The sequence below is a fragment of the Bombina bombina genome, chromosome 6 (genome assembly GCF_027579735.1).
Source record: "Bombina bombina isolate aBomBom1 chromosome 6, aBomBom1.pri, whole genome shotgun sequence".
NCBI lineage: Eukaryota > Metazoa > Chordata > Amphibia > Anura > Bombinatoridae > Bombina > Bombina bombina.
This window is the reverse complement of record NC_069504.1, coordinates 568,442,898-568,465,152: the sequence shown is the minus strand read 5'-3', so window position 1 is coordinate 568,465,152 and position 22,255 is coordinate 568,442,898. Positions and strand designations below refer to the sequence as shown.

The 22,255-nt window shown below is 39.1% G+C and overlaps 1 protein-coding gene across 4 annotated transcripts in view; it reads right to left on the bottom strand.

Annotated features, from left to right (window-relative positions):
- Positions 1-287: 287 nt before the first annotated feature.
- The window catches only part of RNF111 (ring finger protein 111), a 689,804-nt gene continuing 667,836 nt past the window's right edge, over positions 288-22,255 (bottom strand). For all 4 annotated transcript variants that reach the window (XM_053717530.1, XM_053717531.1, XM_053717532.1 and 1 more), the window contains one exon: positions 288-1,454. In XM_053717530.1, the coding sequence (XP_053573505.1) occupies positions 1,337-1,454 (118 nt within the window). In that variant the 3' untranslated portion in view covers positions 288-1,336. The remainder of the gene's footprint in view (positions 1,455-22,255) is intronic.

The following is a 22,255-nucleotide window of genomic DNA, read 5'->3' as shown; positions in this document are numbered from 1 at the left end:
AAACACCTCACTTTACCTCTTCCTAGTATAACACAGGCAAAGAGAATGACTAGGGGTGGAGGGGAAGGGAGGGGCTATATATACAACTCTGCGGTGGTGCTCTTTGCCACTTCCTGTTAGCAGGAGGAAAATATCCCACAAGGATGAAATCCGTGGACTCGTCGTATCTTGTAGAAGAAATAAATACACCCACCAATTACTATTTTTTACATAATTGGAATTCTTCAAAAAATATTATATTGAAAAATATTATCTGGACACAAGTAATAAACACACATGCACACAACTGCATTTAGCCAAGTTTATTAACTCTGAAACCCCTTGGAGAACATGAGCGGACTTTGAAAAAAGTTTGCTTGATGCATGGATACCTGCCATAAAAGTTTATTAAGACTAGAGATTTCATGTTGCTTTTCCTTTGATGATTTTTTTTTTGTAATCACAAATAGGAAGAACAGGTGACTACTTGCTAGAAGACAGTTTGAAAGAGCAGTTCACAGAAGCAAAGAAAAACAAAATATTACATCAGTAAAGAAATAAATATTTGTGAACAGTAGACTAAAATTTTTTTTTTAATATTGACATTTAAATATATTTGCTTTGTGCTAAAGGGAACTTAAAACACATTTAAAAAATAAAAAAGTATTAAAACAAAACAGTGTGGCATGTATTCTAGGTTAGTTTCCGAGGATTGTGAAATCAGCATTAAAAAGAATGTTATTTGTTTCAGCACTCTTTATACAGCAGACAGTCTTTCCATGGAGGAAAAAAAAAAAAAAAAAAAAAAGGAATGTTTTCATACATTATTTTCCTTTGCCCTCAGAGATCTTTATACATTATAAACTAAAAATTCATGATTGATTAAATTAAGGACGTCACTGTTAGTAATGAATAAAGTTATTGTAATTTAGCCAGGAACTATGTAAAACACGCACGCACACTCTCACAATTCTACTCACTAGAGCAGCGAGATCTTGCCTGCAAGTTTAAGGGTTCACAAAGCCCATAATATGTGCAAAGAAATGCAATACAAGGAATCATGCAAAATACAGATAGTAAAACAAACTGTAAAAAAACTAACAAAAAAAAATAATAAAAGAAATAAAACAAAGCAATTTAAATATGTTTACCCTTCCCTGCTACAATTAACTTGCCAGCAGTAAAGGACCTAAGTATGTTCTGTATACAAATGGTAGTTTATAGCATTAGTTGTATACTGAGGCAGAGCCAGCACACTAGGTTTAATGATTCCACATCTGTGCAGTTAAGTCATGCCATCTTTGGTTGGCTGAAGTACCGGAGGGAACATGGGCCATAATGCTGTATTGGTGAATTGTCAACTCTCAGTAGGTAGCTGAGCTTCAATGTCCACTCTACAAATAGGGCACTTCTTATTTGTGATCAGCCACTGGTCCACACACACTTGATGAAATAGATGCATACACGGAAGTCTCCTGTGGGAGGAAAAAAAAAAGAAGTAAGATACCATTGGATTAACACTTTTAGTGCTCTGGTACAGTCCTAAGTATAAAACAAGCAAACAAAAAGCAAAAAACATAATTTATGTAAGAACTTACCTGATAAATTCATTTCTTTCATATTAGCAAGAGTCCATGAGCTAGTGACGTATGGGATATACATTCCTACCAGGAGGGGCAAAGTTTCCCAAACCTTAAAATGCCTATAAATACACCCCTCACCACACCCACAATTCAGTTTAACGAATAGCCAAGAAGTGGGGTGATAAGAAAAAAGTGCGAAAGCATATAAAATAAGGAATTGGAATAATTGTGCTTTATACAAAAAAAATCATAACCACCACAAAAAAAGGGCGGGCCTCATGGACTCTTGCTAATATGAAAGAAATGAATTTATCAGGTAAGTTCTTACATAAATTATGTTTTCTTTCATGTAATTAGCAAGAGTCCATGAGCTAGTGACGTATGGGATAATGACTACCCAAGATGTGGATCTTTCCACACAAGAGTCACTAGAGAGGGAGGGATGAAATAAAGACAGCCAATTCCTTCTGAAAATAATCCACACCCAAAATAAAGTTTAATGAAAAACATAAGCAGAAGATTCAAACTGAAAACTTTTCTACCAAAAACTGCTTCAGAAGAAGAAAACACATCAAAATGGTAGAATTTAGAAAAAGTATGCAAAGAGGACCAAGTTGCTGCTTTGCAAATCTGATCAACCGAAGCTTCATTCCTAAACGCCCAGGAAGTAGAAACTGACCTAGTAGAATGAACTGTAATCCTACGAGGCGGAATTTTACCCGAGTCGACATAGGCATGATGAAATAAAGATTTCAACCAAGATGCCAAAGAAATGGCAGAAGCTTTCTGGCCTTTTCTAGAACCGGAAAAGATGACAAATAATACAAAGCTCTAACAGCATCCAAAGAATGCAATGATTTCTCCTTAGAATTCATAGGATTAGGACATAATGAAGGAACTACAATTTCTCTACTAATGTTGTTAGAATTCACAACCTTAGGTAAAAAATTCAAAAGAAGTTCGCAGCACCGCCTTATCCTGATGAAAAATCAGAAAAGGAGACTCACAAGAAAGAGCAGATAATTCAGAGACTCTTCTGGCAGAAGAGATGGCCAAAAGAAACAAAACTTTCCAAGAAAGTAATATAACGACCAAAGAATGCATGGGTTCAAAAGGAGGAGCTTGAAAAGCCCCCAGAACCAAATTCAAACTCCAAGGAGGAGAAATTGACTTAAAGACAGGTTTTATACGAACCAAAGCTTGTACAAAACAATGAATATCAGGAAGATTAGCAATCCTTCTGTGAAAAAAGAACAGAAAGAGCAGAGATTTGTCCTTTCAAGGAACTTACGGACAAACCTTTATCTAAACCATCCTGAAGAAACTGTAAAATTCTCGGTATTCAAAAAGAATGCCAAGAAAAAATGATGAGAAAGACACTAAGAAATATAAGTCTTCCAGACTCTATAATATATCTCTCTAGATACAGATTTACGAGCCTGTCACATAGTATTAATCACAGAGTCAGAGAAACCTTCTTTGACCAAGAATCAAGCATTCAAACTCCATACCTTAAAATTTAAGGATTTGAGATCCTGATGGAAAAAAGGACCTTGCGACAGAAAGTCTGGTCTTAACGGAAGAGTCCACAGCTGGCAAGAGGCCATCCGGACAAGATCCGCATACCAAAACCTGTGAGGCCATGCTGGAGCTACCAGCAGGACAAACGAGCATTCCTTTAGAATCTTGGAGAATACTCTTGGAAGAAGAACTAGAGGCGGAAAGATATAGGCAGGATGATATTTCCAAGGAAGTGATAATGTATCCACTGCTTCCGCCCGAGGATCCCGGGATCTGGACAGATACCAGGGAAGTTTCTTGTTTAGATGAGAAGCCATCAGATCTATTTCTGGAAGTTCCCACATTTGAACAATCTGAAGAAATACCTCTGGGTGAAGAGACCATTCGCCCGGATGCAACGTTTGGCGACTGAGATAATCCGCTTCCCAATTGCCTATACCTGGGATATGAACCGCAGAGATTAGACAGGAGCTGGATTCCACCCAAACCAAAATTCGAGATACTTCTTTCATAGCCAGAGGACTGTGAGTCCCTCCTTGATGATTGATGTATGCCACAGCTGTGACATTGTCTATCTGAAAACAAATGAACAACTCTCTCTTCAGAAGAGGCCAAGACTGAAGAGCTCTGAAAATTGCACGGAGTTCAAAAATATTGATTGGTAATCTCACCTCTTGAGATTCCCAAACCCCTTGTGCCGTCAGAGACCCCCACACAGCTCCCCAACCTGGAAGACTTGCATCTGTTGAGATTATAGTCCAGGTCGGAAGAACAAAGAAGCCCCCTGAACTAAACGATGGTGAACTGTCCACCATGTCAGAGAGTGTCGTATAATCGGTTTAAAGATATTAATTGAGATATCTTTGTGTAATCCCTGCACCACTGGTTCAGCATACAGAGCTGAAGAGGTCGCATGTGAAAACGAGCAAAGGAGATCGCATCCGATGCGGCAGTCCTAAGACCTAAAATTTCCATGCATAAGGCTACCAAAGGGAATGATTGTGACTGAAGGTTTTGACAAGCTGATATCAATGTTAAACTTCTCTAATCTGACAAGGACAGAGTCATAGACACTGAATCTATCTGGAAACCTAAAAAGGTTACCCTTGTCTGAGGAAACAATGAACTGATTGGTAAATTGATCCTCCAACCATGATCTTGAAGAAACAACACAAGTCGATTCGTATGAGATTCTGCGAAAATGTGAAGACTGAGCAAGTACCAAGATATCGTCCAAATAAGGAAATACCAAAACCCTGTTCTCTGATAACAGACAGAAGGGCACCGAGAACCTTTGAAAAAAATTCTTGGAGCCGACGCTAGGCCAAACGGTAGAGCCACAAAACTGGTAATGCTTGTCTAAAAAGAGAATCTCAGAAACCAAAAGTGATCTGGATGAATCGGAATATGCAGATATGCATCCTGTAAATCTATTGTAGACATATAATGCCCTTGCTAACAAAAGGCAGGATAGTCCTACAGTTACCATCTTGAATGTTGGTATCCTTACATAACGATTCAATATTGATAGATCCGGAACTGGTCTGAAGGAATTAACCTTCTTTGGTACAATGAAGAGATAGAATAAAACCCCAGCCCGTGTTCCAGAACTGGAACTGGCATAATTACTCCAGCCAACTCTAGATCTGAAACACATTTCAGAAATGCTGAGCCTTTGCTGTGTTTACTGGGACACGGGAAAGAAAAAAATCTCTTTGCAGGAGGCCTTAACTTGAAGCCAATTCTGTACCTTTCTGAAACAATGTTCTGAAACCAGAGATTGTGAACGGAATTGATCCAAATTTCCTTGAAGAAAACGTAAACTGCCCCATACCAGCTGAGCTGGAATGAGGGCCGCACCTTCATGGGTATTTAGGAGCTGGCTATAGGTTTCTATAAGGCTTGGATATATTCCAAACTGGAAATGGTTTCCAAACTAATACCACTCCTGAGGATGAAGGATCAGGCTTTTGTTCCTTGTTGTGAGGAAAGGAACGAAAAAGATTATTAGACCTAAATTTACCTTAGATATTTTATCCTTTGGTAAAAAAGTTCCCTTCCCTCCAGTAATAGTTGAGATAATAGAATCCAACTGAGAATCGAATAATTTATTACCCTGGAAAGAAAGGGAAAGCAAAGTTGACTTAGAAGACATATCAGCATTCCAAGTTTTAAGCCATAAAGCTTTTCTAGCTAAAATAGCTAGACACATATACCTGACATCAACTCTAATGATATCAAAAGATGGTATCACAAATAAAATTAGCATGTTATAGAATAATAATAATGCTATAAAATTATGATCTGTTACTTGTTGCGCTAAAGCTTCTAACCAAAAAGTTGAAGCTGCAGCAACATCCGCTAAAAATATAACAGGTCTAAGAAGATTACCTGAACATAAGTAAGCTTTTCTTAGAAAGGATTCAATTTTCCTATCTAAAGGATCCTTAAATAAAGTACTATCTGCCATAGGAATAGTAGTACGTTTAGCAGGAGTAGAGACAGCCCCATTAACCTTAGAGATTTTGTCCCAAAACTCTAATCTGTCAGATGGCACAGGATATAATTGCTTAAACGTTTAGAAGGAGTAAATGAATTACCCAAATTATTCCATTCCCTGGAAATTACTTCAGAAATAGCATCAGGGAGAGAAAACACTTCTGGAATAACTACAGGAGATTTAAAAACCTTATTTAAACGTTTAGATTTAGTATCAAGAGGACCAGAATCCTCTATTTCTAATGCAATTAATACTTCTTTAAGTAAAGAACGAATAAATTCCATCTTGAACAAATACAAAGATTTATCAGCATCAACCTCTGAGACAGAAACCTCTTAACCAGAAGAACCATTATCAGTATCAGAATGATGATGTTCATTTAAAAATTCATCTGAAAAAAGAGAAGTTTTAAAAGACTGTTATGTATACTAGACGGAGAAATAACAGACATAGCCTTCTTAATGGATTTAAAAAATAAAATCTCTTATGTTTATCAGGAACACTCTGAAAATTAGATGTTGACGGAACAGCAACAGGTAATGTAACAGTACTAAAGGAAATTTTATCTGCATTAATAAGTTTGTCATGACATGCAATACAAACAACAGCTGGAGAAACAGATACCAAAAGTTTATAGCAGATACACTTAGCTTGGTAGCTCCAGCACTGGGCAGCGATTTTCCTGAAGTATCTTCTGACTCAGTTGCAACGTGGAACATCTTGCAATATGTAAAAGAAAATACAACATATAAAGCAAAATTGATCAAATTCCTTAAATGACAGTTTCAGGAATGGGAAAAAAATGCCGGTGAACAAGCTTCTAGCAACCAGAAGCAATAAATAATGAGACTTAAATAATGTGGAGACAAAAATGACGCCCATATTTTTTAGCGCCAAAAAAGACGCCCACATTATTTGGCGCCTAAATGCTTTTGGCGCCAAAAATGACGCCACATCCGGAACGCCGACACTTTTGACGCAAAAAAACCGCCGGAAACAGAAATTTTTTTTGCGCCAAAAAAGTCAGCGCCAAGAATGACGCAATAAAATGAAGCATTTTCAGCCCCCGCGAGCCTAACAGCCCACAGGGAAAAAGTCAAATTTTTTAAGGTAAGAAAAAATGATTGAAACAAATGCATTTATCCCAAGTATGAAACTGACTGTCTGAAAATAAGGAATGTTGAACATCCTGAGTCAAGGCAAATAAATGTTTGAATACATATATTTAGAACTTTATAAAAAAGTGCCTAACCATAGCTTAGAGTGTCACAGAAAATAAGCTTACATACTTACCCCAGGACACTCATCTACATGTTGTAGAAAGCCAAACCAGTACTGAAACGAAAATCAGCAGAGGTAATGGTATATATATATAAGAGTATATCGTCGATCTGAAAAGGGAGGTAAGAGATGAATCTCTACGACCGATAACAGAGAACCTATGAAATAGACCCCGTAGAAGGAGATCATTGCATTCAAATAGGCAATACTCTCCTCACATCCCTCTGACATTCACTGCACGCTGAGAGGAAAACCGGGCTCCAACCTGCTGCGGAGCGCATATCAACGTAGAATCTAGCACAAACTTACTTCACCACCTCCATAGGAGGCAAAGTTTGTAAAAACTGAATTGTGGGTGTGGTGAGGGGTGTATTTATAGGCATTTTGAGGTTTAGGAAACTTTGCCCCCTCCTGGTAGGTATGTATATCCCATACGTCACTAGCTCATGGACTCTTGCTAATTACATGAAAGAAATGTATACTACATGCCACTTACCATAATCCATAGGTTTAACTATATTTTTTAAACCCATTAAGCATCTAAGTCAAATTTGTAGCTCTTGCAATAAAATATTTACTGGGATTTAAAATGTCCCCCTAGTGAAAACCAAATGTCTCTCTTATTGCCAAGTATGTGAAGTAAACAGGTAGAAATCTCCCATCTATTAAAGGGATAAGAAACCCAACATTGTTCGTTCCTGATCCACATGGAGCATACAATTTTAAACAGCTTTCCAATTTACCTCTATTATCATATTTGTTTCATTCTCTTGGTATCATTTAAAGAGCAGCAATGTACTACTAGGGATTAGCAGAACACATCGGGCGAGGAAACGAGAAAAGGCATATATGTGTAGCCACCAATCATCAGCTAGCTCCCAATTGTGCATTGCTTCTCCTGAGTCTACCTAGGTATGTTTTTCAACAAAGCATACCAACAAAACCAAGAAAATTATGTAATAGAATTGAAAAATTGTTTAAAATTATACAAAAGAAAAATACTAACAGGACAATTATATACACACACAAAAACACACATACATATATCATCCAAGTCTTAAGATTTTTAATAGAATGGGACATAATTTAAAGGGACATAATCAAGAAAGAAAAAAAACTTGTGTTTACAGATTTACTTCTATTATCAATTTTGCTTAATCCCTTAACGTCTGCGACATAACCTGTACGTTGCTGGTTGTTAAGGGATTGTGTTGCTATAATAGTGCGGGTCTATTGAGATATTGAGAATAATCCCTGCACAATTGGCTCGGTGTACAAAGCTGAAGAGGCCTCATGGGAAACCGAGCAATGGGGATAATATGAGGCTGCAATTTTCCTTTTAACTGCAATTATTTTTCAATAGCCAAACATCTCCCAACATTTGCATTATTTAGATGAGCCAATCTTTAGTCTTTAGGCTTTAGTCTACTGACAACAAGGCTAGCGACTATCATAAAGTTAGTATAAAATGCATTGTTTGCAGTTATCTGTTTAACCCAATTAGGGACAGGTATGTAGCTGAGTTAGCAGGGTGAATAAAAAGCTATTTTTTTAAATCAGATTTTCTTGATTTAAATAGTTTTTAATAATAAAATAAAGATAGTTTCTATTTAAGATACATTATAATCTAAAGGTTATCCAACCTGAAATATAGATTTGTTTTTAATTATATAGCAAGATGCTGTAAATTCATGGCTGTAATGTTTATTTTTTTTAGTAAATTAATTAAAGGTACAGTCTAGTCCAAAATAAACTTTCATGATTCAGATAGGGCATGTAATTTTAAACAATTTTCCAATTTACTTTCATCACCAATTTTGCTTTGTTCTCTTGGTATTCTTAGTTGAAAGCTAAACCTAGGAGGTTCATATGCTAATTTCTAAGCCCTTGAAGGCCGCCTCTTCTTTTAGGGCATTTTGACAGTTTTTCACCACTAGGGGGTGGTTCATGTGTGTCATATAGATGACACTGTGCTCACGCACGTGGAGTTCCAGTGAGCCAGCTCTGATTGGCTAAAATGGATGTCTGTCAAAAGAAGTGAAATAAGGGGGCAGTTTGCAGAGGCTTAGATACAAGATAATCACAGAGGTAAAAAGTGAATATAACTGTGTTGGTTATGCAAAACTGGGGAATGGGTAATAAAGGGATTATCTATCTTTTTAAACAATAAACATTCTGGTGTAGACTGTCCCTTTAATTCACAATGTCATGCTCTCCCAAATTCCTTGGGGATTTTTTCTATACTGAAGATATTAACACATTTTATTAGCTCTCAAAACTGTGAATTTGTGTCTGCAGAAAAAACATGCCCTTCTTAAAGGGACAGTAAACACCAGAATTTTTGTTGTTTAAAAAGATAGATAATCCCTTTATTACCCATTCCCCAGTTTTGCATAACCAACACTGTTATATTAATACACTTTTTACTGCTGTGACTATCTTGTATCTAAGCACCTTCTGACCGCCCCTAATCACATGACTTTTAGTTATTATCTATTGACTTGCAGTTTAGCCAATTAGTGCAGTGTCTGCCACAACCCACGGGCATGATTACAATGTTATCTATATGGTTTACCTGAACTACTCTCCCCTGTTGTGAAAAGCAAATACAAAAACATGTGATTAGAGGCGGCCTTCAAGGGCTTAGAAATTATCATATGAGCCTTCCTAGGTTTGCTCTCAACTAGAATACCAAGAGAACAAAGCAAAAGTTTTGATAAAAGTAAATTGGAAAGTTGTTTAAAATTACATGTCCTATTTGAAAAATAAAAGTTTTTTTTGGCCTTGACTGTCCCTTTAACAGCAAAAATGTTATAAAGTAAATATACAAATTTGAGAGATAGCCCTTTAAAGGGACATAATCAAGAAAGATTTACTTCTATTATCAATTTTGCTTAATCCTTTAACGTCTGCGACATAACCTGTACGTTGCTGGTTGTTAAGGGATTGTGTTGCTATAATAGCGCGGGTCTATTGAGATATTGAGAATAATCCCTGCACAATTGGCTCGGTGTACAAAGCTGAAGAGGCCTCATGGGAAACCGAGCAATGGGGATAATATGAGGCTGCAATCATGAGACCCAAAACTTCCATACACTGAGCCATTGTAGGGAAAAAAGAAACAGAAGGTTCAGGCAGGCAGGCTGACACCAATTTCACTCTTCTCTTCTCATGCACACTGAATCTATCTAGAAACCAAGGAAAGAAATCCTTGTCTGAAGAATCAAAAATCTCTTTGGCTAATTGATCCTTCAACCATTATTTTGAAGAAACAACAATAATTGTTTGGTGTGAGATACTGCTAAAGGAAAACATGGAACTTTAACTAAGATATCGTCCAGGTAAGGAAACACTACAATACCCTGAGTTCTGATTACAGACAAAAGGACACCCAGCACCTTGGTAAATATCCTTGGAGCTGTAGATTGATATGTCGATCCTGAAAAGCAAACCTCAGAAACTGATGTTATGGGTGAATAGGAATATGAAGGTAAGCATCCTTTTGAAGAGATATATATATATATCAGTTTTATTTGCTCGTCATAATTGACCAATTCTCTAAGTGGCCAGAAGCATTTGTTACACAGAGGGAGGATGCATAAACGGTTGCTAAGATATTAGCCACTGAGATTATACCCAGATTTGGTTGCCCACTTCAGATTAATTCTGATAATGGCCCTGCTTTTATTAGTAAGGTTACAAAAGAGTTAGTACAATGGTTACGAATTAATTGGCATTTTCACATCACATATCATCCTCAAAGCTTAGGAATGGTAGAATGAATCGTACTATTAAGGAAAAACTTTTAAAAGCAACAGCTGGTACATGGGTTAGATGGCAGCAGTATTTGCCTGCAATTTTGGCAGAAATTCGTATGACCCCAAATCGGACAACCAGGTTGTCCCCATTTGAGGTCCTAATGGGAAGACCATTCCCAACTCCATGGATAAAGGGTCTGCTTATCATTAAGAATGGTGATTTAGAGTGTATTAAGGAACAATATGTAAAGCAATTAATTGAAAAATTGAATGGCATCTATGGTGATGTGTCCTCTCGTTTACCTCTTCCTGCACAGGAACACATCTTTTCAAACCTTGAGACCTGGTCTGCATTCGACAGCTGAATAGATCTACGAAAGGAGGATTCCCATTAAGCAAACCCGTGACCGTAATAGCTGTGACAAGGACTGCAGTACTGACTGACGACAGGGATATCTGGATACACGCTTCGCGTGTCAAGCTCTGCCCAAAGAGGGGAGAAGCAGGTGACAAGGTATCAGTCACCTCTCACAAAGACACAGAAGAGGAGTATGCCCAGGACTGGGCACGCCTCATAAAGACACAGACAGCGGACGCTGTGAACAGTACTCCAGACCCCTGCATTCAGCATCCTGATCCATCTACCCCATTGCCAGATCTTTCAAACACGTTAAGTGTAACAAAGAACAGTGACATTACTCTGAACAATTCCCATATTACCCAGCAGTCCTCAAAACAATTATAATACCTGTTGATGTTTTTTTTTATGTTATATTGCTATGAATAGCTGATTAGAGGTTGCTATAAAGTAAAATAGGGGTAAGACACAAAAAATACACCATACAGACACGTTTCTATAATACTTAATAAGTCTTATTCATTGAAAGGCATAGCAACACTGCATATTTCTTTCAATGAACTCTGAACCCATTTTGACCACCACACCTGACGAACTTCCATCCAGTGCACCTATTTTGTCTGGTGAATCTAGTCTGAAAGATTCTACTAATAACCCACCGGTACCTATAGTTCCTAAAACCCCTCCATTAGAGGTTCCAACACAGTCTTTAACAACTATTCTAGCCACTACTACAGCATCACTTACAAATTTACTAAAGAATAGGGAAAAAGGGAGAAAAAGTGTATCTGACTCTGCTATAGAGGAGGTTAGACGTAAGTTAAGTCTTGGCAGTCACAAGGGTTGTGTTAGAATAAGAGAACTTTTTAACCAGCTCCAATACGATAGTAGCATTTTGAAAGGACAAAAAGATTGGCTTGTACACGAGTACAGAGCTTTAATAGGGTACTTATACAAAATTTGCAAGCACACTCTTTGATTTGTCCTTTAGTCCAGTGGTTACTGCTCTCGACTTATCTAGACAGGTTGCACCACTCCCAACACCTACTACTTCCAGTGCTACTACATCTCACAGCCATATTGACATTAATACTGTCCAAATAGCTACCACATCTATACCCAATGACCTCTGAATCTTTTGTTACTTTATTATAAGATAATTTAGCTAAGCCAGAACCCAATACTGCAGTTACTCAAACAACTTCCTTATTGTTAAATAACAAACATAGGGAAAGGTATATATCTCCAGAAACTGCTGGAGTATAAACCTAAGATACGTAGGCACAACAAAACACAGTATCAGAGAAGATTTCGTAATAAACTACAGGAAAAGGCCCAACTATTTCATCACACTTGTTTAGTTTTAAAAGCCCAAAAGAGAGCACTAGTTGGGGAGTTGCTGGAACTCATAGAATATACTAAAACTATACAGAGTATACTTGAGGGGCATTTTTGGCGTTGTTCTATAGCTCAGTGCTCAACTAGTTATCCGCACCTGGTAGTTTATGATACCCCCGAAGAGAGTAAAAATCCTACTGTTCCCATTTCCTTGGGTTATGTTAATCTCTAGATAAATAGAGAGAGTAAACATAAAGAGAGAAAGGGTTTAACGCAGTATTATCATACATACATTTCTTTGACGGAAAATCAGGGTGATTTTATAAAATCTAATGAGTAACATTCCGCTGAGAGCAGCTCACTTACACTTTTCCTCCTTTGATAGAAGAGGAAACGGCCGCACAACCAATACAGGAAGATTCTTCTTTAGCAGGCCCATCTTTCTTACATACACCTACACCTACTAAGGCTGAAACAGGGTCAGTAGAGACAAGTTTTGGGTTGGAGGGATATCAGGAACCGCCTCCCACTCCATATAGGTGTGCTAAGATCCTTGCTGCAATTACTAAACAGCAGAAGGTTAGTCAGCGTCAGATTAAGGAGCGTCAGTATAATAGATTAGCGTCTAGAAAATACAGAGCAAAAAAGACAGCTGAGCTTACACTAGCCTGGGAAAAACAGCAGCGTTTAGAGCAAGAGATTGAGGTGTTGTGTGATCAAGTGGCATCTCTGAAACACTTACATGAAATTGTAGGAAGAGATATAGCACACCACTTAACACACTGTCCCATAGCCTTGGCAAACATTACTATTTAGATTGCAATCAGTTTTAACAGTGGTACGGATTCTGAACTTATCAGTATCAGCTAAGTCTTAAGGATGCCCCCCATTGTAATGATGGACCAACCATGCAAAACGATAATGATGGTGTTTGGTGCTCTTTTGGTTGCTTACATACCAGTCATAATATTCTCCTGTTATGGATACCCTGAGGCTACAGGATCTTTTGATCCACAATGTGAATTTTTGCTCGGTAAAAGAAACATTAATTACACAAATACAAATACAGGGTTTCAAAATGGTTCTGACACTTCATTTGCCTCATATGCAAATACCTCTATTTCCCAAGAGAGACACAAAAGATCTGCACCATTGCATAGGACTCCAGGTACACTTGTAAATTGTTATGATTTGTTTGCTTGGAATGGTTATACTACACATGATTATAGTATAAACATAGAAGGTATGGATCAAAAAAAGTGTAAGACAAGGCAAAGATGTGAAGTATTTATTTTTAAATCTTCATCAAAGAATCTGTGTCACAATGTCACTTCAAATGTATTAACATTGACCCCGCATCATGACACACAACACTGTAGCATGCAGGTAACTACTTTCACTAATTATACAAGTTATCTTTTGTCACATCTTCCTCTCCGGTTTATGGGTATGACAAATGACTTTATGATTAAAGTAAAGGATCCAAAATCATACGATACAACAGAACTTAAGGTAATACGGTCTTTTTGTTTTTTTCTTAAACAAAATTAATTGTCATCTAATATTACAATTATACAGGAGGGGGGAAGTCAAACTACAGTGATAACATGGCCTCAGAACACATATCTTGTATTTTTGAATACGGTGAATATGCCAAAGTACACAACAGAACTTAATGTTTTTGTACAATTCTGTAATGAATATACTAAACCATTATATGCTCATAGGACACCCTATATTCCTGTTGATTGCTGCAGTACACACGATTGGCATACAGGTACTCATTTCAATTATACAAATTTGATGTCAACTGTAAAGGAGACTGATAAAAAACACAATTTATGCTTACTTGATAAATGTATTTCTCTTGTGGTGTATCCAGTCCACGGATCATCCTTTACTTGTGGGATATTCTCCTTCCCAACAGGAAGTTGCAAGAGGACACCCACAGCAAAGCTGCTATATAGCTCCTCCCCTAACTGCCATATCCAGTCATTCGACCGAAACAAGCCGAGAAAGGAGAAACCATAGGGTGCAGTGGTGACTGTAGTTTAATCTAAAATTTTGACCTGCCTTAAAATGACAGGGCGGGCCGTGGACTGGATACACCACAAGAGAAATAAATTTATCAGGTAAGCATAAATTGTGTTTTCTCTTGTAAGGTGTATCCAGTCCACGGATCATCCATTACTTGTGGGATACCAATACCAAAGCTAAAGTACACGGATGAAGGGAGGGACAAGGCAGGTACTTAAACGGAAGGTACCACTGCCTGTAAAACCTTTCTCCCAAAAATAGCCTCCGAAGAAGCAAAAAGTATCAAATTTGTAGAATTTGGAAAAAGTATGAAGCGAACACCAAGTCGCCGCCTTGCAAATCTGTTCAACAGAAGCCTCATTTTTAAAGGCCCAAGTGGAAGCCACAGCTCTAGTAGAATGAGCTGTAATCCTTTCAGGAGGCTGCTGTCCAGCAGTCTCATAGGCTAAGCGGATTATGCTTCTTAGCCAAAAAGAAAGAGGTTGCCGAAGCCTTTTGACCTCTTCTCTGTCCAGAGTAAACAACAAACAAAGCAGATGTTTGACGAAAATCTTTAGTAGCTTGTAAGTAAAACTTTAAAGCACGAACCACGTCCAGATTATGTAAAAGACGTTCCTTCTTTGAAGAAGGATTAGGACACAATGATGGAACAACAATCTCTTGATTGATATTCTTAGTAGATACCACCTTAGGCAAAAACCCAGGTTTTGTACGCAGAACTACCTTATCTGTATGGAAGATCAGATAAGGAGAATCACATTGTAAAGCAGATAACTCGGAGACTCTACGAGCCAAGGAAATAGCCATCAAAAAAATAACTTTCCAAGATAAAAGCTTGTTATCTATGGAATGAAGAGGTTCAAACGGAACCCCTTGAAGAACTTTAAGAACCAAATTTAAGCTCCATGGGGGAGCAACAGGTTTAAACACAGGCTTGATTCTAACCAACGCCTGACAAAACGCCTGAACGTCTGGAACATCCGCCAGACGCTTGTGCAAAAGAATACAGTGCGGAGATCTGTCCCTTCAAAGAACTAGCTGATAATCCTTTCTCCAAACCCTCTTGGAGAAAAGATAATATCCTGGGAATCCTAACCTTACTACATGAGTAACTCTTGGATTCACACCAATAAAGATATTTACGCCATATCTTATGGTAGATTTTCCTGGTAACAGGCTTTTGTGCCTGTATTAAGGTATCAATGACAGACTCTGAGAAGCCACGCTTTGATAAAATCAAGCGTTCAATCTCCATGCAGTCAGTCTCAGAGAAATTAGATTTGGATGATTGAAAGGACCTTGAAGTAGAAGGTCTCGTCTCAAAGGCAGAGTCCAAGGTGGAAAGGATGACACGTCCACTAGGTCTGCATACCAGGTCTTGCGTGGCCACGCAGGCGCTATCAAAATCACCGATGCTCTCTCCTGCTTGATTTTGGCAATCAGTCGAGGGAGCAGAGGAAACTGTGTTAACACGTAGGCCAGGTTTAAAGACCAAGGCGCTGCTAGAGCATCTATCAGCATCGCTTCCGGGTCCCTGGACCTGGATCCGTAATAAGGAAGCTTGGCGTTCTGGCGAGACGCCATGAGATCCAGTTCTGGTTTGCCCCAACGATGAATCAATTGAGCAAACACCTCCGGATGGAGTTCCCACTCCCCCGGATGAAAAGTCTGACGACTTAGAAAATCCGCCTCCCAGTTCTCTACACCTGGGATATGGATCGCTGATAGGTAGCAAGTGTTTCTCTGCCCAGCGAATTATTTTGGAGACTTCTAACATCGCTAAGGAACTCCTTGTTCCCCCTTGATGGTTGATGTAAGCCACAGTCGTGATGTTGTCCGACTGAAATCTGATGAACCTCAGGGTTGTTAACTGAGGCCAAGCCTGAAGAGCATTGAATATTGCCCTCAATTCCAGAATATTTATTGGGAGGAGATTCTCCTCTTGAGTCCACGATCCCTGAGCCTTCAGCGAGTTCCAGACTGCACCCCAACCTAGAAGGCTGGCATCTGTCATTACAATTGTCCAATCTGGCCTGCGAAAGGTCATACCTTTGGACAGATGGACCCGAGATAGCCACCAGAGAAGAGAATCTCTGGTCTCTTGATCCAGATTTAGTAGAGGGGGCAAATCTGTGTAATCCGCATTCCACTGACTGAGCATGCATAGTTGCAGCGGTCTGAGATGTAGGCGCGCAAACGGAACTATGTCCATTGCCGCTACCATTAAGCCGATTACCACCATGCACTGAGCTACCGAAGGGCGCGGAATAGAATGGAGAACACAGCAAGAATTTAGAAGTTTTGATAACCTGGACTCCGTCAGGTAAATTTTCATTTCTACAGAATCTATCAGAGTCCCTAGGAAGGAGACTCTTGTGAGTGGGGATAGACAACTCTTTTCCTCGTTCACTTTCCACCCGTGCGACCTCAGAAATGCCAGAACTATGTCCGTATGGGACTTGGCAATTTGGAAATTTGACGCCTGTATCAGGATGTCGTCTAGATCAGTGTTTTTCAACCAGTGTGCCGTGGCACACTAGTGTGCCGTGAGAGATCCTCAGGTGTGCCACGGCAGACTGACAACAGTGTGACATTTTTTAAACTTTGCTTGTTTTTTACTCCCAGTGCAGGGGTAGTTTGTAGGAGGCATGGCATAACAGCACAATACATACAGTGTGTGCTTGTGTGTATGTGTATATATATATATATATATGCTTTATTAGGCTACAATGTGTTATTTTGTTTTTTAAATTTTGGGATGGTGGTGTGCAACAGGATTTTTTAATGTAAAAAAGTGTGCCACAGCAAAAAAAAGGTTAAAAATCACTGGTCTAGATAATGGGCCACTGCTATGCCCCGCTGCCTTAGGACCGCCAGAAGCGACCCCAGGACCTTTGTAAAAATTCTTGGGGCTGTAGCTAACCCGAAGGGAAGAGCAACAAACTGGTAATGCCTGTCCAGAAAGGCAAACCTTAGGAACCGATGATGATCTTTGTGTATCGGAATGTGAAGGTAAGCATCCTTTAGATCCACCGTAGTCATATATTGACCCTCCTGGATCATAGGTAGGATGGTCCGAATAGTTTCCATTTTGAATGATGGAACTCTGAGGAATTTGTTTAAGATCTTTAGATCCAAGATTGGTCTGAAGGTTCCCTCTTTTTTGGGAACCACAAACAGATTTGAGTAAAATCCCTGTCCCTGTTCCTCCTTTGGAACTGGATGGATCACTCCCATAACTAGGTCTTGCACACAGTGTAAGAATGCCTCTTTCTTTATCTGGTTGACAGATAATCGTGAGAGGTGAAAAATCCCTTGTGGAGGAGAAGCCTTGAAGTCCAGAAGATACCCCTGAGATATAATCTCCAACGCCCAGGGATCCTGAATATCTCTTGCCCACGCCTGGGCGAAGAGAGAAAGTCTGCCCCCTACTAGATCCGTTACCGGATAGGGGGCCATTCCTTCATGCTGTCTTAGAGGCAGCAGCAGGCTTTTTGGCCTGCTTGCCTTTGTTCCAGGACTGGTTAGGTTTCCAGGCCGTCTTGGACTGAGCAAAAGTTCCCTCTTGTTTTGTAGCAGAGGAAGTTGATGCTGCACTTGCCTTGAAGTTTCGAAAGGCACAAAAATTAGACTGTTTGGCCCTTGATTTGGACCTGTCCTGAGGAAGGGCATGACCTTTACCTCCAGTAATGTCAGCAATAATTTCCTTCAAACCAGGCCCAAATAGGGTCTGCCCCTTGAAGGGAATGTTAAGTAGTTTAGACTTTGAAGTCACAACAGCTGACCAAGATTTAAGCCATAGCGCCCTACGCGCCTGGATGGCAAATCCAGAATTCTTAGCCGTTAGTTTAGTCAAATCAACAATGGCATCAGAAACAAAAGAATTAGCTAGCTTAAGTGCTCTAAGCTTGTTAAGTATGTCCTCCAATAGAGTTGTTGTCTGTAAAGCCTCTTCCAGAGACTCAAACCAGAACGCCGCAGCAGCAGTGACAGGAGCAATGCATGCAAGGGGCTGCAGGATAAAACCCTGTTGAATAAACATTTTCTTAAGGTAACCCTCTAATTTTTTATCCATAGGATCTGAAAAGGCACAACTGTCCTCGACAGGGATAGTAGTACGCTTTGCTAAAGTAGAAACTGCTCCCTCCACCTTAGGGACCGTCTGCCATAAGTCCCGTGTGGTGGCGTCTATGGGAAACATTTTTCTAAAAATAGGAGGGGGGAAAACGGCACACTGGGTCTATCCCACTCTTTATTAATAATTTCTGTAAACCTTTTAGGTATTGGAAAAACCTCAGTACACACCGGCACTGCAAAGTATTTATCCAGTCTACACAATTTCTCTGGCACTGCAATTGTGTCACAGTCATTCAGAGCAGCTAAAACCTCCCTAAGCAAAACACGGAGGTTCTCAAGCTTAAATTTAAAAGTAGAAATATCAGAATCAGGTTTCCCTGAGTCAGAGATATCACCCACAGACTGAAGCTCTCCTTCCTCAGCTTCTGCATATTGTGAGGCAGTATCAGACATGGCTCTTAAAGCGTCTGTATGCTCTGTATTACGCCTAACACCAGAGCTATCACGCTTTCCTCTAAATTCAGGTAGTCTGGCTAATACCGCTGACAGTGTATTATCCATGACTGCCGCCATGTCTTGTAAAGTAATCGCTATAGGCGTCCTTGATGTACTTGGTGCCATTTGAGCGTGAGTCCCTTGAGCGGGAATCAAAGGGTCTGACATGTGGGGAGAGTTAGTCGGCATAACTTCCCCCTCGTCAGAATCCTCTGGTGATAAATTTTTTAAAGACAAAAGCTGATCTTTATTGTTTAAAGTGAAATCAATACATTTAGTACACATTCTCATATGGGGTTCCACCATGGCTTTTAAACATAATGAACAAGGAGTTTCCTCTATGTCAGACATGTTTGTACAGACTAGCAATGAGACTAGCAAGCTTGGAAAACACTTTAAATCAAGTTAACAAGCAAATATAAAAAACGGTACTGTGCCTTTAAGAGAAACAAATTGTCAAAATTTGAAAAACAGTGAAAAAAGGCAGTAAATCAAACAACATTTTCACAGTGTATGTAATAGGTTAGCAGAGCATTGCACCCACTTGCAAATGGATGATTAACCCCTTAATGCAAAAAACGGATCAAAAAAACGAAATAAACGTTTTTTAAACAGTCACAACAACTGCCACAGCTCAGCTGTGGCCCTACCTTCCTCAATAAACGACTTCTGAAGCCTTTAGAGCCCTTCAGAGATGTCCTATAGCATGCAGGGGACTGCTGAGGGAAGCTGGATGTCTCTGTGTAATTTTAACTGTGCAAAAAAGCGCTAAAATAGGCCCTTCCCACTCATACTATAACAGTGGAAGGCCCCAGGAAACTGTTTCTAGGCAAAAATCAAGCCAGCCATTTGGAAAAAAACTAGGCCCCAATAAGTTTTATCACCAAAGCATATATAAAAACGATTAAACATGCCAGCAAACGTTTTATATTGCCATATTATCAGAGTATATATCTCTGGTAGTAAGCCTGATACAAGTTGCTATTAAATCACTGTTTTTAGGCTTAACTTACATTAATCAGGTACCAGCAGCATTTTCTAGTTCCTAGAAAAACTTAAAACTGCACATACCTCAATAGCAGGATAACCTGCACGCCATTCTCCCTCTGACGTTACCTCACTCCTCAGACATATGTGAGAACAGCAGTGGATCTTAGTTACAAGCTGCTAAGATCATAGAAAACGCAGGCAGATTCTTCTTCTAAATACTGCCTGAGATAAAATAGTACAACTCCGGTACTATTTGAAAATAAACTTTTGATTGAAGAAAAAACTAACTATATTTTACCACTCTCCTCTTACTACCTCCATCTTTGTTGAGAGTTGCAAGAAAATGACTGGATATGGCAGTTAGGGGAGGAGCTATATAGCAGCTCTGCTGTGGGTGTCCTTTTGCAACTTCCTGTTGGGAAGGAGAATATCCCACAAGTAATGGATGATCCGTGGACTTTATACGCCTTACAAGAGAAAGGTTAATTGTACTAATTGGAAATCATGTAGGACTTTAAGTCTTACTTCCACTATTAAGCCCATTTGCTGTGACAGGCCTTTAGGTCAATTCCTGTTTCTGCCCAATAAAGATTCAAAGAAATGTAATACTCAAGTTACTGCATATCCCCCAGGCCCCAAACCCACTTATCATTTATCATTCACACCCTCTAGGCTCCCTGAGGCATTGAAAGGTTTGGAGGATTTGAGGGACAGTCAGAACACGCATGATAACATTAAAAATATACTCCGCTCTAACAATTACTTCCTACCATACATGTTTAAAATAAACCAAGCACCCAATTATACGGACATAGAATGGAATACAGGTACTTATGTCATATTTACATATATAAGGCCTAGTAATGTGCAGGGGGAGGAATATCCTTATGCATATTATTGGAAATTGGCTTATTGCCTGCCTTTTGTACCCAGCAGTATCCATAACTATACCACTGTTCCTTTGACTCACACTTGTGTAAATACTACCACATTTTCAAAAATGGTACAAATATCCCTTAACATTTCTACGCCAGATGTCTCTTTATGCCGCCACTCACGCAGGCGACGTGAATGGTATGACACCTTGCTAGGGGGTACTGGTACTACACTTGGTGTCCTTCATGGTATAGACAATGAGGTTATCAATAACAAATTATCTAGCGCTGGTGCAGACATCGGCTCATCACTACACTTGATAGGACAATGGGCACCTACAGTCTATGAGGCACAAAGAAAAGGCCTAGAGCTTGAGTCAAGTATGTATAGGTATTAGAATAACCTTACTATGGCTGTGGAAAACCTGGTATCAGATGTATGTATATATGAGTCAACAACGTTTAGATTTGGAAAACATTCTAATGATCCCTAAAACTGATAAATTACGCAGCTTGTTAACAATAGGACACAACAATGAAGATGTGTGGATACATATTGATACTACTAGTGTTAAGTGCTTAGAATGGGAACATAATGGTAATGTTTCTAAACACTCTTGCCTAGTGTCAATCACTGCCTATACAGCTGGTATTGTAAAAGTAGCTTGCAAATTTTTCACATTACCACATCCAGTTTTTAATTTATTGCATTCTAATTGGACATGGTGGAAACCCACATATCATGGAAAATATATATTTCCTCACGACAACACCACATCTTCACTTGAACATTGTGATCAGACTGATCATGGATTGGCGTGTCGTCATGCCTCTCCAAATTTTGAACCATGTTTATTGGCATCTGAGATTAATTCATGCACATGGCAGGTATATCCTGGAAATTTCTCAGTAATGATAGAGATTGCGCCTCAAACAATATGCATGTCTACTAGTTTGCCAGTAAACATTCCTTTGGTTGATAAACAGCTGCCATTCTCTGGATGTGTATTTAATATTAGTATTTTTACCTGGAAAGGTAAAAGCTATTTATTACACCCTGTACTGAATATTTACAAACATGCATTCTACGTGCCACACGACCTACCTATTTCTTCATACCAGTTACCCTCCACCACGATCCTACAATTAATGATTGGGCAGAAAGAATTGTTCAATACATTACAGCAGCAAGAAAAGGCTATATCTCATGGGGAAATACAAACGCATTTTGTTAAAGACAAGTTGATATCTGTATCTTCAAAAATACAAAATGATCTAACACATCATTGGAATGATTCGCTGACCAGCTGGTCTACAACAGGTAATCAGATACTACAAATGTCATTCTACCCACTCATAATCATTGCATGTATATTAATACTGTTAGCAATGTGGAATCTATACCTCACTTGCACTCTTCGCAGAAGAATTAAGGCCATTATTGAAAGGCTTACTGAACATGA